This window comes from Pelobates fuscus, chromosome 9, assembly GCF_036172605.1.
Source record: "Pelobates fuscus isolate aPelFus1 chromosome 9, aPelFus1.pri, whole genome shotgun sequence".
Taxonomy (NCBI): Eukaryota; Metazoa; Chordata; class Amphibia; order Anura; family Pelobatidae; genus Pelobates; species Pelobates fuscus.
The window spans coordinates 68558243-68575102 of record NC_086325.1 but is presented as its reverse complement, the minus strand read 5'-3'; the positions used below and the strand labels follow the sequence as shown (position 1 = coordinate 68575102).

At 38.1% G+C, this 16860-nt stretch overlaps 1 protein-coding gene across 1 annotated transcript in view; it reads left to right on the top strand.

Moving 5' to 3' along the window:
• Nucleotides 1–16860, top strand: part of DOCK11 (dedicator of cytokinesis 11) — a 293614-nt gene that overhangs the window by 20314 nt on the left and 256440 nt on the right. Inside the window, exons 2-7 of the mRNA XM_063432045.1 lie at nucleotides 4954–5070; nucleotides 5163–5252; nucleotides 8596–8678; nucleotides 8915–8984; nucleotides 11602–11697; nucleotides 15766–15900. Of these exons, the coding sequence (XP_063288115.1) occupies nucleotides 4954–5070; nucleotides 5163–5252; nucleotides 8596–8678; nucleotides 8915–8984; nucleotides 11602–11697; nucleotides 15766–15900 (591 nt within the window). The remainder of the gene's footprint in view (nucleotides 1–4953; nucleotides 5071–5162; nucleotides 5253–8595; nucleotides 8679–8914; nucleotides 8985–11601; nucleotides 11698–15765; nucleotides 15901–16860) is intronic.

Below are 16860 nucleotides of genomic sequence, written 5' to 3'. Positions count from 1 at the left end.
CGAATATATGATCCTGGTTGTTCGTGTAATTGGGTGTATACAACAATATTACCGAAGAGAACGGCATACGGTAACTTGAAATAAAGTAATCCATTACTGGTCTGTAGAGCGTCTGTAACACCCTAGATCAGGGCTTGACAAATTTCCTTGGAATCTAGACACCAGCTAAAAAGGTTAGGAGCCATGATTTTTTAAAACTAACAAAGTTAGTTTAAAAGAGCATAAGTAGTTTGGGTCATGACAGTTCCTCTTTAAAATAATCCTGATTTCTCCTATGCTAGTGGAATGTAGTGGACACCTCTGTAAGGCTGTCTTTCCCCTTTCACACTTTATTGCCACATAATCAAAATGGGGAAGTAAAAAAACAAACACAAGCAACATATTGTATTTTGTATTTGTCATATCCTGTTAATGTTTCCAAAGCAACCATTTCAATATTTTTAATAGACATAGATCCTTTGCTCACTGTGTCTAGATAGGTATAAGCTGCACCTCATTGCCGAAGACCAACAAAGTCTCAAACAATTATTTGGGCCTGCTATATTTCTAATGCAATAGGAACCTGACGGTACTTTGTATCTGGACCAAGGACGACTCCAGAGCCCAATTTCAGAAGGGACAATGGAAAAGTATTTATTGGCAAAGAGGAAATAAAATCCTCACTGTGGGGCTTTGTAAAGTAATGTACTATATATTACTGATATATATGCCATATCATTTAATTTTACCTCCTGATCCTACATGCCATGTCACATAATATGTCACCCCATACGCCATAATCATTTGGTTCATTTTGACAGGATGGATTAGCACTGCAGATAATAAGATAGAAGGACAAAGGGTAACAGGCATTGAGGAAACCAAACTGCGCCTTAGCCACACCACTCCATTATGCCCTTCATCAAATCTTATTTGACCACACAGCCAGTCCATTATGCCCTTCATCTTCATCTCAAATGCCTTATTTCCTCTCCATCTTTTCCCCTGCGCTGCCACCCACACTATTTCCATTGAACATGTTTATAAAATAATTATATTCCTTCCATTGCTTGCCTGAATGTTTGGTGTGGAGTCCTTGGGAATCCGACAGGGGTGGCTTTCTGTTTCACCAGAAACAGGTATAGTTTGCCAGAACTTCACCAACCAAAGGGACCGTATTATAGCCCCAGTGATTTTTTTTTTCAAATAGCTTTATTTACAATGAGACAATGAGACGTGGACAGGGAATTCCCTTGTACAATATCTATAATAACGAACATAAGTTATTATTGTCTGTCTGCTGCCCCTTTAAAAATATTTCTAGACAGAGTAGAGAATTAATAAGGTGAATATAGATATGCAACATATATTTATGTTTAAAGTATAAAATATAGGATGCTTTTTTAAAACATCGATAGCATGTTACATTGAAAAAAGTGTTTAGTCCTGAAAAAATTTAAATAACCTTTCAAAAGCTGTGGTTTTATAACAGCTACCTTAAGAAGAGAAAGGACCGGAAATAGTTGTGTGCTTGTAAGTTTTAAACCTGTGGGTTCTGTGTGACTGGTTACAAGTTGAGTTTCTCAACAGGAAGCCTGCTAACAAGAAGGAGCTTCACATACTCCATATGGGCTACTGGGGTTATAAACTATATTCACAGCATGACCAAAGGAAAATAATGTTATTATGCAACCAAAACTATTTTAGACACTAAAATCAAGAAAATCTGTTCATCAAAGTTACATATATACATTTCCGTTATTGATCCTGTCTTGCCATAGTATCTGTGTTATTGTTTACATTGTGTCACATTAGGAAATAGGCCGAATAATGCTTAATTCCATAATTTGCTATGCGCTCTGTGGGTTACTACTTCTTTTTTACTGGTACCCCTTATGCAGTTACCAATGCAACGTAATACTAGTCTATCCACCCTATAACGATTTCATACCTCAATACCCAAGAACAAAGGCTGCAAGACACCAATGAATATGTAACAGAAATATATAGTACATACCACATAGAAAACCTTAACCAATAAGGACTCAAGACACTGGAGAGAAAAACAAAAACAAAAAACGAATCATGGCACGACAAACATATAAACACATCTACAAAATAGCTATCTGCCCCATAAACTAGTCCATTCGGCTGCAGAAGTCTATGTGTAGATGTATACTACCTGTCGAAAGCTTAACAATTTGTCATGTTGAGAAAAACTATCGTGGTGAAAGACTGCAAGACCACAGAACTTGAGGACTCTTTGGAGTTCGACTAAAATTTTTTTTTACCAGTTTAAAAAACGAAACAAAGCTTAGCATGGGTTTATTAAAGGTGCAAACGAGTAAAAACCTTCCCTGTTTCCTATAGGTTATCTATTCCCAGTGGTTTGCCTTTTTGCTGTCTCACAGATAAAAGTGTAACAATATTGATTGACATAGAATTGCGTTGGTAAAATAAAATCTACTTTTTAAGGATGAGTTTCAACCTATTACATCCGTGAAGTCAATGTATTTGTGGCACATGTCGATGTGGCTTGAGGTCACAGTCTTGAAAACCACGGGTATTGATAATTCTTTAAAAAATTTGCAAAAACAACCATTCCAAAATAATGCAATGAATAATAAGACTTTATGTTTTCTGGAGTTCGCAAGACCCAGAAGGAAGTGGTCAGCCAATGAGGAAGCTCCATAGCTTTGCTATTTCACTGTTCACAGTGATGACTTTATTCCATAAACACCCGCACAGTGTGAATTTATGGACAATAATTTACAATGTTTCTTAAAGGAACAGGTTCACTTTAAGAACATTCATAAAAAATAATAATGAAAAATAAAGTCATTAGCGTGCTTCCAGTCTCTATTACTGGTATGTGTTTGGTTTTCTAATGCAAAATAAATGACTTCAATTAAAATTGTAAATTGAATTATTGGTCTTAGTAAAACAGATGTCAATGGATGCTTAGGGCTTACAATAGGATTGCATGGTTCCTGATGGCTTCCGAAGAACATGACAAATTCTCCTGACCTTTTACTAACAAATGACAGGCATTACTTACTTTGACTTTCTTGTAAAATTATCTGTTGAATTAGGTTGTAGTACGCAATAATGTCCAGTGATGTACTATGCAAGGTCTACACAATTTCACGTCATAATGTTTTGCTTATTTAAAAAAAAAAAATCAACAAAACACGTTTCACGGCTATCATTTTTTCTCTGCATCACAGTCGTGCACTTTTTGCTATTTATGGTGGTGTTATAATATATATTTTTTAATACCCCATGGGGGGTGGGAGGGGGGGGGACGGAGGGCAATAACTATCCCTGGATTTTAAGATTAGCTCTGGGAGTTCATATGTTTGTTTGTATGGCCATGTAGTGCTGTGTTTACCAAAATGAATAATAGAGATGTTCAAATTTGTGTCCAGCCCACACACATACTTGCCAAGTGTATTGAATTCAGCAGAATAGTCCCAATTTGGGGGCACAAATGCTTTTTCTGGTGTCCTATTTCTACAGAAAACACAAAAACCATTAAACTCACTTGTACTGTGCAGGGAATTTATAGCACACTCTGCCAAAATGAGACTGCTTCAGCTCGGTTAAGTACCCTGTAGAGCTACCTATTATCCAGGCGTGCATTTGCCCGTGAATACCAGGCCCCTTTTACACCCACAGATATTGCCATTCACTGTAACGCAACCAGTATAGCCCCCCTGGTTTTATACTTGCTGTTGTCATACTTGGGGTCATATGTGTCATGTTGGGCATGATTGTGCCAAAGATGAAGACATTTGATTTTTGTTAAGAGTCTTTAGAGCAGGAGTAGGCAACATTCAACATTCCAGACATTGTGGATTACATCTCCCATAATGCTGACAAAGCATCAGGGGAGGTGGAGGTGTAGTCGGCAAAATCAGGAGTTCTGAAAGTTGCCTAATCCAGCTCTAGAGCAAGAGTTTCTAGTGGCAGTCTGACTGACAACCATTAAAGATATGGGACTAGACAAATCTTCCAGGGAAATTGCAATGTATAACATTGTCCAAAAAGAGCACTGGTTCGATGCACCCAAACCTCCTCATTAAGATGAAGTGATTTGGGGGCTACACTATTTCATTTTATGCAACTCTTTCCAAGCCACAATAATATTATTTTTAAATATTACTTTATTGCATAGTACAGTGGAGTGGAAGCAAGATTTATTTTTAAACTACATTCTACACTTCTATTTGTATAATAACATTTCTGCTTTTTTCACTGATTTAAAACTCTAACAATGTCTCTGCCATTTGTATAATGGTTAATAGTGAGCCATAACTCTACTATTGATCTTTCCAACGGTACATGGATCTGAAATCTGACTACCTAGGTCAGGGTTATACTCATCCCCCCATGACAGATTATTTACCCAGTGGTTGCTATACCCTAAAAAAGCAGATTTGGAAAATGTCTCCAACTACAGTCACAGCTTGGATATTTTTGCAATTTGCTTCAGTTCGAGGTTTGGAGAATAAACCTTCTAGAACTAAAGATTTTAGTGGACAAGAGGAGAAACCTTAGAGTGATAGGAAGGTGAATAAGAAGAAAACATGAAGGTGCCTGGGAGAGAAGATATAAAAACATGTAACGAGGGAGAGAGTGAATAGAGTTTGGGAAAACAGATGTAATAAAAGTGGTAAGACACATGGAGGAGGCTTGGAAGAATAAGTAAACATATTTTAATTCTTGGGTTGTCTACATTATTTACCCAATGTATGTTTTGGTCCATCTGAAAAAAAAGGGGAGGTGTAATTACTCATCCCTGATCTAGTTTAACTCTTACTGGAAGGAGGATGTGAAAGTTGTTTAAAGGGTAAATACATAATAACTTGAGTTTAACATATAATTACAAGTTAAGTGAAACACCAAAATCTGCAAAACTCCAGACATGAAAACATTGCCTTCGTGATGATTTCTGTGATCTCGTTCTTGTAGGAAAAAACCCGAATGGTGGAACCTTTGGACTACGAAGCCGTGATATCCCAAAGAAAAGCTCAGATTTTCAGTGATCCGCACAGAGATTTGTTGATGTTTCCCATGGAAGATGTCTTTGTGAGTGCATTATTTTTTATTTTCTATGTTTAATTGTGATAAGCATTATGCAATGGTTAGTTAGAGTGACGGCTAAATATATTTGTTTGTAGATCTCTACAGTGGAACGTCAGCAGAGAACTGTACAATCCACGGTGCCGGATGATGCTGAAAGCAAGGCACGGAATCTGTTTGTGAAAGAGGTAAGAAAGTAATAATGATTGGAAAGGCAGGCTGTACTGTCCTCATAGGCTAACATAGGGTCAGAAAGGGCTTTTATATGATCTTATGCTGGTTCTCTTAGTTGGTAAATAGCCCTAGGATTTTCTGCATTAAATAAAGGGACACTATAGACACCCAGGCCACTTCATCTAAATTAAATGGTTTGTGTGTAGTGTCCATGTCCTTGTAACCCTGCAATTTAAAAAGTTGCAGATTTTTTTTTAGAAGCTACAATGACACATTACAGGGTTAAGTCCGCGTTCATACTGACAGCCACTAGAGGCACTTCCACTGCACTGACCAAGTAAAACTTAGTCACATGATGCGGAAGCCCCCATAGGATAGCATTGATTTAATGTTTTCCTATAGGGAAGTTTAAATTTATGTGCAGAGTTTGACACAGATGCTCATTAGATGCCCAATGTTCCTCCATGAGAAGCATTGGATTGGACCTTCATGGAGGAGGACATGCCTTCTCTGTGATGATGTGGAGATGTGAGCCTCATCGTTGTAGAAAGGTAACATTTAAAAAAATATATATTTTATTTCACACAGGAGGTGTGATGACAAAACTGAAAACAGGGAGAGACGTGGACACTATCACATTAGGAATACAGATTTTTGTGCCCAACGTTATCTAATACATACCTAGTATAATTTTCAAAAGATTCAACCAGGAACTGGTTTAACAATAAGGGCACCCAAAATGTGTCCCTAGTACCAAGCCAGCTATAGATCATAGTATAGTTTTCCCACGCAGGGGATGTGGCTCAAACAGTACATACATTATGGAAAAACAAATATAGATTGGTTTTATTTCTAACTTGTTTTTTTGTTTGTTTCTGTTATAATGTGTTTTTTTTTTTACATTCTTTATTTTGTTGTGTGCAGATCAACATTACAAGCTTGCCTTGCCACAACAGCATTAGCAAGCCTAGTGATAACAGTGAATGATAAACATTCGTATGGCAATTCAAGTAATAGCACACATTTTTTTTTCTTTCTGCAACAACATGCAGAGACCGGTTGGCTTAAGGCAAAAAGAGTTTTCATGTGCATTAATTAGTTTATAGTTAAAATGTACCATGTCAGTGAGTTTGTATAGTATAAGCAGTGTTTCAGAACATGTTAGGAGTATCGCACGTTTGAAAATAAACAAGAGAACATTTAACTGAATAAACTTGCTAATAGCAGACTTGCTAGACCTGTATGTCATGAATTGTAGGTCTAATCTAGCATATTATATCAAACACGTTTATGAGCCTAAGCATGTTCTAAGTAAATGTTCTAAATAAAGGATTTCAGTATATAACAGGCTAACATAAGAGGGTAACTCGCATGGAAAGATGCTATATAGCAAGCTAAACATGGGAGTTAGGATTACCACTGAAGCTTGGTTCCCCATCGCTGTTCAACACTTCCCTAGATAAATCTTTTTCAAGCGGGGGATTCAAGGTGGGCACTATGACTATGAAGTATGAATGCTCACTATTTAGCTAGTGTTGCGTGGGAAGATAGCCCTTAATACATAACTTATTTGTACTTCACTGCATAATGTATAGCAATGCAAATGCAAGATTACTGCACAGGTTGAAAAAACAGGGACATTGTGAATGCCTGCGGCTGTCAGGAGTGCAATGAGTCCTGGATGAGAGATTCAGCATCAGCCAACCCCCAAGCTCGGAAACGATGGGCGATACGAGGCAGGGGTGAAGCGTGGGCTCCCCCCAGCTCCATGCCGCAATGAGAGCCTGTATCCTAGAACCGCGGACTCGGGGGCTCGCTGCCAAGTCGAGAAATGGTAGAAGCTCCGGATGGACTGTTGCTGCCTGCGGCGTTGGATCTTCTCTGCGTTTGGTGCTTAGGGATAGTAACCCTGTTAGGTTTCAACCCAAGTAGGACTCTTTCGGGGTACACAGGTGCTCGTTGAGGGGGCACAGGCCCGTCGCCTCCCCTCTCTCCATTCTCCCTCATGTGCTGACATAACATAAGCCTCCAAGGATGCCCAGAAGTGGTCAAAGACCACACAATAGTACCGTTTTTGTTATGACACCCTCGGGCAAAAGTGAGGAATTTTGATACTTATGCTATATACACAATTAAAAACCCCCGATGGGGGGCAGGTTGAATAGAATTATCAAGGTGGCTTGTGCTACATGCTGTTGTTGCATTGTCGCATTTACGAAACTGTTTGTGTATATTTTGGCTTCTGCGCAAGCCTCCAAGCTGTATGAATCTTGCCTTACCCATCGTGTGCAAAAATAAAGAATTTAAAAAAAAAAAAAGAAGTGGTCAAAGACGTCATCAAGGTGCTTTGCCATCTGTTCAAATGCGGTAGGTTGATCTTGCACGTGCTGTGGAAGCCGACACTCTGAGGACCTGTTCGCATCTGCCATCTTGCAGGAGTGTGTTGCATGTATTTTCCATTGCTGGAAGTCGGCTAAGGTGTTTGTAGCTGATCAGTGGCGATGGGGATAACCCCCACCGGTCCAAAGGGGGGTAGCGATATGCGGGTGTTCCTCCGCCAGCCAGAGAACTGGGAGAGCGGCCGTTTCTCCTTCTCCTTCTACTTGTGTAGGCCGCAGGCCATGATTTGGACAGCTCAGCAGTGGAGAACCTCTAGTGGGGTATCGCCGGGTGAAGTAATGCCCCCTGGTCAGGAAAATTGCTATTTGCAGCCAGTTCTACAAAGAGGTCGTGCAATAAACCCAGAATCTTGGCCCCAGACACAGGTGCTTTTGGCAAGCACGTCTGGTCCCCTTGAAAGTCAAACTCCACCCCCCTGTTATAACTTTTTGTAATTAAATACATCTTTACTGTGCCTATAGTTTTAGGGTGAAATCATAAACTTTAGCTGAACACAGTACATGACCTGCGCAGAGGTCGTATGCAACAATTTGTGGAGTAATAGTTTCCCCACGCAAGAGATGGAGCACGGGGAACGCCTTTTCTGGGATAGTATAGAACTTGGATGTGTAGCTTACTCAACCATACTAACATGTTGTATCTTCAGACTGGCTTCCAGGATATGACATGTCATCCTCTATCTGTAATAGAACAGAACACTCAGAGGCAGGTCTGGATACGTTTAGAACACCAGTGAATAAATTACAAGATTTGATAATATTCACATGTCCGAAGTAGGAAATATTTGTATCTCTTAAATTATGAACTAAGTCTAGAGATTGTGATAGTATGCATGACTTATGCTTGTTATCGGTCCACTCTTCCACTTCAGTACAAATACAAGGTTTTTTAAACTTCATTTAAAATGGCATTGAAAATGCAAGCATCCCTAATGATATCACTGACTTGCTCTTACAGTGCATAAAATATTACAGCTCTGGTTGGAAGGTGATAGACTACAAATACGATGAATATTCAGGAGATTTTCGCTGTCTGCCCTGGTAAGTGAGTCTAATTAAACATGAATGAATCCGAATTCCTAATTATTCAAACCCATTTGTATATTAAAACACAAATGGATGAACAAAAATAATCTGTAATATAAAATTAATTATTTAGTGAACACTATTTTTGCATTTTTCCAACTAAAATATTTACATGTTTCATAGTTACTTGTCGGACTGTCAAATTGTTAATAATGTCATTTAAACCAGATTTTTTTTTTTACATTTCTTAGCAAATCATTTCGTCCAGAGAAGACTCCGAGCCATGTATTTGAAATAGATGAAGACTACGACAAAGATGAGGTAGTGAAATTAATTGCTATTTTGTTTGTCTTCATGTTTACTGACAACTATGTTATGGGCCAAATATAAATATGTAAGATCGGTTTACCTGTTAATAACAGAGGACTGCTGAAAGTCTGTCATGAAAGGAATAAGAACAAATCAAGAGTGCACAATTCTGAAACATTTCAGTGATGCAGGGGATCTGTGACTACCAAAATATAGCATCGCTGACTGGCTGAGGATGATTGGTGTTTTTGGTTCAGGTTCCCGGTGCTTGCTTTATTTGATATAACAAAGTTGAGTCTCAAACTCCAAAATTGGATGCTGGAGGATGATGGGATTGTGAGTACAAAAAGAGCCTTAAATGAATTCCTTTGATGCTGCTCTGTCTGTTTGTGTCTAGAAGGGAAGTGCACTGGCTGAGGATGGTACATATTGTAGTACAACTGCTATAGAGATGTTAGTTGCCTGTCCCTGCCTTACTGGTTTATAATCTCACCAAATGATACAAGTATGGTGTTTTTATGATGCACAACGCTTCAACAGAGGGAAGAGGCAAAATCAGATCCACTGTGCAAGTCTGACTATTCCCAGGGTAAAATATCCATGCAACAGATTTAAATGAATAAAATATAGAATAAATGCAGAGGGTTGTGTTGACATACAAATGTAGCATGCATGCCATTGTTAACACTTTTAATAAACATACAGTGTCATTTGTTTGGTCCATTCCCAAACAGTGATGCGTTAAGAGCAATGGGTGGCGAGAAGATCATCCTGCAACGTGATTATAGATTAATCAGTTGTCTGTCTCCCCACTTTGATGATGGACTTTGGTTATTGTGTTGCAATGTTTAATGGTTAACAATCAGCTAGAACATTCATTTGGCTTCCATTCAGATTAATCCACTTTTAGACCTTTTCCCCAGAATTCCTATTTTATAAATAGCCTGTGGCCTGATCTCACAGTTCACACGATCTAATAGAAAATGCAAGGTTATCATGTTACAAGTTGTGATTGAGCAGCTGAGGTCCACGGGGATTTAACATTAGATATCTTTTGCATGAAAATAGCTATTTACTTTTGCTGTGTGTGATTGATTGGATGAATGTGAGTAGCTTGGGGTATGAATGTATGGTGAATATGTCTAGGTAGTTTGTTGGATGGCAATACGTGCAAGGTGGTTAGGGGTAGGTGAAATGTTATGAGGCTAAGTGTATGAATGTGATAGGGTGAGTGGGTATTTTATAAATGTAAGTGGAACGCATCCGTGGGATCAGGGAGAAAGGTGAAAATAAATTCTTAAACTATACACTAGGGGCAGCATTTAGTTCATAGGAAAACAACCGCTAACCTATGCAATATAAATATACTATAAAACACAAACACTACAAAATTGCACCACCTAGTTATAAAGTAAACAATAAATGTTGGGGTAGTAGCAGATTTCACTTCAATTCACTTTCTTTGTGGTTTTTAGCAAGCATGTGACCATCCGAAAGGGAGATACATAAAAGTAGATCATAGAGTAGTATATTTGTAAAATAAACTGAAATGTATTAAGAATAAACAATTAAAAATATATATATGTACTCTGTACTCTCACATTTAGTTGTATGTTGTATGAGAATTTAGCAGCCTAGGGAAGCTGCTCGTCTTGTTCCCATGTGCACCGGTATGACTTCGATTCCTTGAACTTACTAGTTGCTGAGAATTGATATACAGGATCTTCTACGTGCCAGGTGGTAGTCTAGGTTTTACAGCCCCCAGTATTGTGTAAATGAATCACCAATTAAGTTTCCCAGGATTCTGGCTTTATCAATAGTAAAATCTCTGGATGCTTTGGCTGCCTGCTAGGGAGTGAAAGCCTGTCATTGCGGGTGCCAAGCGAGAAGGGGAAAAATCAATTCTCCTTTACGCCCGAGCACGCCGGTTGTGCCTCCAATGATACACTGTTCTAGCAGTGTTGCCCCATTCCAGTGTGCCACCTCAGCGTCCTTATGTGAAATCCGGCCCTGCAATGTGAAATTGCCAGTATGAAATGATTGCCCCTACCCATTGCTGGAAATTGACTGGTCACAGGATTGCTGTTTGGCTGCCATCCTTCCTGAAAATGCTATGGAGTCATAGAAGGAGATTTGTCAAAGTGTTCTGATCTAAAAACAGTTTTAAAGTACTAAATATGATGCAATCACCAAGGAAACCAGCAGGCACATTCCATTGGTGTGCCCCTTTTCTCCCCCTTTTTAAAATTTTTGCACAGCTTATTGGAATAGAGTACTTCGATAACTCTCTCCTGTAGTGTAGGAAGGCGACATTAAATGAACATTTCAAGCACCATAAACACTACAGCCCACTGCAATGCTTCTCGTGCCAGCATTATTCTGACAGCCTCCCAGAGAAATCTGTCAAACCCTTTTAGAACGGTTTGACAACTTACCTTGGTCCCCAAATGTCTGTGCCACATGCAGTCTTCTCCCCAGAGAGAACCCATGTGTCTCTATTGACCTAAATAGGACCTAAACAGATCATACCCCCCAAAATTGTCTATTGAATTGCGTGAGTCCTTTGATATTAATGTGAGAGCAAAATTGTTCACCAATACAAACTATAATGATTTAAATTTGCCTACAGGATTGTTCATCCATTTGTTCTCAGAAAGGAGGAATCATCAGGCAAGGTTGGCTTTATAAAGCCAACATCGGAACCACCATCCCTGTTACAATGAAGGTAAGAGCTCCAGAGTCAACTCTTGGTAAACATGATCAAAATGATCAATAGGAATGTATATACTTATTTTAAAAAACTGTTATGTGTGCAATATGAAATTAACCCCTTAAGGACCAAACTTCTGGAATAAAAGGGAATCATGACATGTCACACATGTCATGTGTCCTTAAGGGGTTAAGAATATATTTATTTTCTAGTAAGACAATCACTAGAATTTTAGTTGGTCATCTGATGGGACTTTGTTGGATTTGATGGGGCAGTTGGTAGATGGTTTGGTTGGAGTAAGTGTGGTTAGAATTCTAAGGGTACCCCTCTTTGTGGTCTCCTCGAGATGATCACGTGGGACTTTGGAAGTGAGCCATGTTCTTCCTTCTCGCTCTAAGTCCTGTACTAGCGATTCGGACTCCAGATGCAATGCATCTATCCCCTTTTTGTGATGCAAAACACGCGCATAAAAGTCATCACGCTAGTGACATGGAATTTCATAATTTTCAATGACCCCTTACATTTTGGGGGCATGGCTATGACACTAACACACCACAAATATAAATAGAAGTATTTGGTAGTGGCTGAGTGCCCTGTTGTGGTTCCTTTCTTGGTTCCAATAGTGTGTTTATATTATATTACTGTCCACTCTGGGTTTGACTTGGCTACACTTGATTATTCTGTTTTCTGGTACCCCTGACTTGGCTTGTATCTTTCGCTCTCCTAACTTCTGGCTTCCATTATATCTGGCTTGTCTTTGACTTTTCTCTGTCTGTATGTGTAAAGCCTGGCCACTGTAACTGTTATGTGATCTTGATTTACGCTAATAGGGTTACACTCTGTGTATTGGGTAGTTATATGACAACAATGCTTTAACATTGGAGTTTGTATCTGCTTCCATACACAATACATAAAACTGACAATTCACTAGCATTTCTAAAGTTGATATTTTAGTATCTGCATGTGGATATACATAAATCTATAGTGTCAGTGCAGTGCTGGATACAGTACTCAAGGTGTGTTACAATCTCTGTTTGACCAACTGACATGCACTGTTATGTCCATGCATGGGGTCACAATCTTACAATCTCAATGTGACACTAAACTTGAACGATAGTAAACACTAAATACTTGTTCTACAGCAGTGTAATGCTGACATTTGTTGTGGGAGACACTTGCTGTTGTGTTCTGATCACTCCCTACAGCTGACCAGCATACATGCCAACCAATCAGCATAGAGGGTTACAAGGTCTGTCTGTCTGTGTCAGTTGCTCTCTGTGATAGTTTTACATATTATGTACAAAGAAAAGCTAGCAAGGGTGGTGACTGCTGCTTATTGGAATCGTCTCAGTGCTTCACACTGACTCATGGAAGCTCCTTGGCAGGAGATACATGGGATGTCAATTGAAAAGTGCAGTTTGTTTTTTAAATCTCAATAATTGGTTTATAAAACAACAACAGAAAAAACAACTAGTTTACTAGCAAGCAAATACAGACATATCCCACTTTTAAGTACACAATGGGACCAGAGCATGTATGTAAAGCAAAATGTACTTATAGTGAAGCAATACCTTTTTTAACTTCCCTATGCATGTACTGCATTGCAATAGTAATTTACAGGCATACCTGATACTGCAACTGCAGATTTCCAGTGATTTTATTACCAGTAATTTATTTAGTGATTTCCAGTGGGCTTTTATTCAGTTAAAACAAACAGTAAAAAGAAAAATCTCATTCCAGATTGTACCATTTATCTTTAATGTTTTACTCATCTGACAACCTTAAACTGGAAGGAAAAGTAAAATAAACCTGCCCACCGGGCCATTTTCTGCCAATACAGTGCCAATTTGTATTTGTTAGCAGCTTAGTTGCACACTTTGTTTAGAAACACCTCTTCATCACTTTAAGCATTCATGGTTTAACTTTGAATCCTCAGAATTGTGGCTAATGCAGCTAAGCTGCTAAGTCATAGTTATAGAAAATGGCAGGGTAAACCCTTTCACTGGATAGCAGCAGACTGCAGAATATGGACAATGTAGGGGCAATATATATATATATATACAAAATAATGATTTAGGCACTCACCCCTGAATAGTGTTCCGATATATCCTGCCTTCGGTGCATCCGACGTCCTCAATATATATCCAACGATAAAGTGGAGCACTCAGAAGGTCTTTTAACAATAGTGAATTTATTGGTACAAAAAAAGTTTTACATCGACATGTAAATCCTGTGATTCGACGTTTCGACCCCTCAGGGTTCTTGAAAAAGACCCTGAGGGGTCGAAACGTCGAATCACAGGATTTACATGTCGATGTAAAACTTATTTTGTACCAATAAATTCACTATTGTTAAAAGACCTTCTGAGTGCTCCACTTTATCGTTGGATATATATATATATATATATATATATATATGTTCAGCTAGGAGTAGGCATTATAAATTTGAGATGATTAACCTCTGCCATGTCAGAAGGTGTGAAAAGTTCTTGCCCCAATGACACGGTACTAAGCTGCTCCGGGCGAGAATAGAAACTTCCATTTCCTGTTCACTCGCGGACAGAAGAGGTGCGGGAATGTCTGTACTCGCGAGTGTACTTAAAGTGAGTGTACGTAAAGCGGGGTATGCCTATATAATGTATAGGGTACATGTACTAAATGATGCTGCACTGGTGAGATTTAATGCCAGTATTTTTATATAGAACCAATTCATCGACTCACAGGGAGACCTTATAGGCTAAAATAAGTGGGAACTGTGTATACAGTTGCTTAATAAATTTATTTTATTTTGCTGTAGTCTGTGCTATAATGACATAATTAGAATGGTATGAGATTGTTTTATTTACAAGAAGTACAAGTATAGGATTATAAATATAACATGTAGTAAAATGCTACCTACTACAAATTATATAAATTAACTACATAAATCCCAAGGTCCTGTAAAAATAAATACAGATTAGAAACTAATGGCTTATCATAGAGCGATTTCGGAACCGCCCTAGTTCTGTTAGGGTAGATTCATTCCAGATGTTTTGTTCCTGGATGCACAAGCACGGTTATTCTTGGTAAATGTTACTGATAAGGAAAACATGCACATTTACAAAATGTCATTCCAACAGGAAACAACAGCTGTACAAAAAAAAAAAAAAAAAGACAACACTGCATATCAGGAAAGGACAAAGAAGAGAATGGGTGTTGAGAAATTTGACAGAATCTTTAATATTAGCCAATATTTACTGGGAGTCACATTTCCTTTATCTGATTTGTGTACAATGCATTCCTGTTCCTCAAATGCTAAATTATAGTAAGAATTTATGATTTTGGATTGTGCTTTGATGGATTCTGGAAGGAGCCTAATGTATTATACACAAATGCAGTGGAACATGAAATACGATGAATGCCCCCCTCTATGAGTAACAGATTTATCTAATATTTTATATTCTATATTAGAATGAACTGTAGTGGAAAAAATCCATCCACCATAATACTTACAGAATTAGTCACTAAAGTGTGAATTGTTGTTAATTCAAAGTCAATTTAAAATTTAAGGCCAAAATAAGGGGACTGAATAAAAAACGTGTTGCCTGGTGCATGGTTAGAATAGAAATGAATTCCTCTGCACTTTATATTCTGTAATAAAGTATATAAACACAAAGGAGAATATTTAGCTTTTTGTTTTATCCTAGTATGTGTTTAATGTTATTGGTTGGAATTAGTCGATTTATTAAGCTTCTGTGTACATTGCAATGTTTTTAGTATATAAGGCATTTAAAGAATGATGCTGGTTCTAGTGAGTATTTTTCTGGTGATGGCAAATTTTTCCATTTTTTGTCAAATGTAATTGAGCTCTGGTAATTCTTTTTTTATAGTTAAAATTGAGTTTACCTCATTTTACTATGTTGTTGTTGTTGTTGTACTTTGAGGGATGGTGGGGGACAGAGGGGATGGACATTTGTTTTTAATCCAGATATGAAGTAGAATATTGCATTTTGGTTGAGCAAGCCAGTTTTAACAGGTTAGCGAATACATAGCTATGCCTTGAATCGTACACTACCTCAGTGAAATGTATTTTCTCTTTAATTAGGTGTTTCGTAGAAGATACTTTTATCTGACTCAGCTCCCTGATGGCTCATACATTCTGAACTCTTACAAGGATGAGAAAAATTCCAAAGACTCTAAAGGCTGCATCTTCCTGGATTCCTGCATTGATGTGATCCAGGTATTCTTTCATTTATCTCTATGTACCAGTCAGATAAGGTCTGTGTCCATCTTTTATCTTTAGTAGTAAGCTAGATCAGTCTCATCCACCCTGGTGGTATTATTTCAATAAGGATTTAGAACCTTAACGCAACTTACCAGTCTGTCAGCAATCCAACCTGTGGATAAACGACAGTGCTTCGTTTATCATTAACCTACATTGTAAAATCCAGCAATGGGCAATACATTAAACAAACACTATAGTCACCAAAACAATGCTAATTTGGCATTGGGAACTCTTTCTCAAGAGCTCCCTTTCATGACAAACAATAGATGTAAAATATTGCCATTATTATTTGAGCATGATTTGACACTTTGAAATGTGATCTCAGCTGTTGTTAAACTGGCCGCAGGAGCAGTTAAATGGAGGCATAAATTGGGCAGGTGACTCAAACCGGATTATGTAGTAGTTTTACTCTTTGCAATATTTAAATCTTATCCAACACTTAGCCCCTTCCCCATCGTATTTCTTTTACTCCCCCTTACTGACTCTCTGATAGACTCAGACTATTATTTTATGTTTCTTAATACCGTTATTTGTATTGATTTAAAACATTAAGACATTTTGCATTTTAGTAGTCCCCAAAGCGAAACTGTAAAATGAAAATGCTTGATAACTGTATATCTATCTATCTGACCATGAATTAATACAATATAAATATTACATAAATGGAGGCAAAGTCACTAGGTACTCTCAACAGTGAGGGCTCGTGTATTTTTTACCTTTATTGGCCTAAAAAAAACCTCCTTCTTGCTCATCAAAAAGTGCAAGCACAGTGGGTGAAAATATTAAATGTTAAATACCATTTGCTAGCTGCCAGGCAAGAATTATGTATAGAAAATAGCATTCCAGCAAACATAGTTGTTCATGCTTTCCTTGACAATGTGCCTTTTAAAACTCGGTGTGGCAAATTTTGTACCA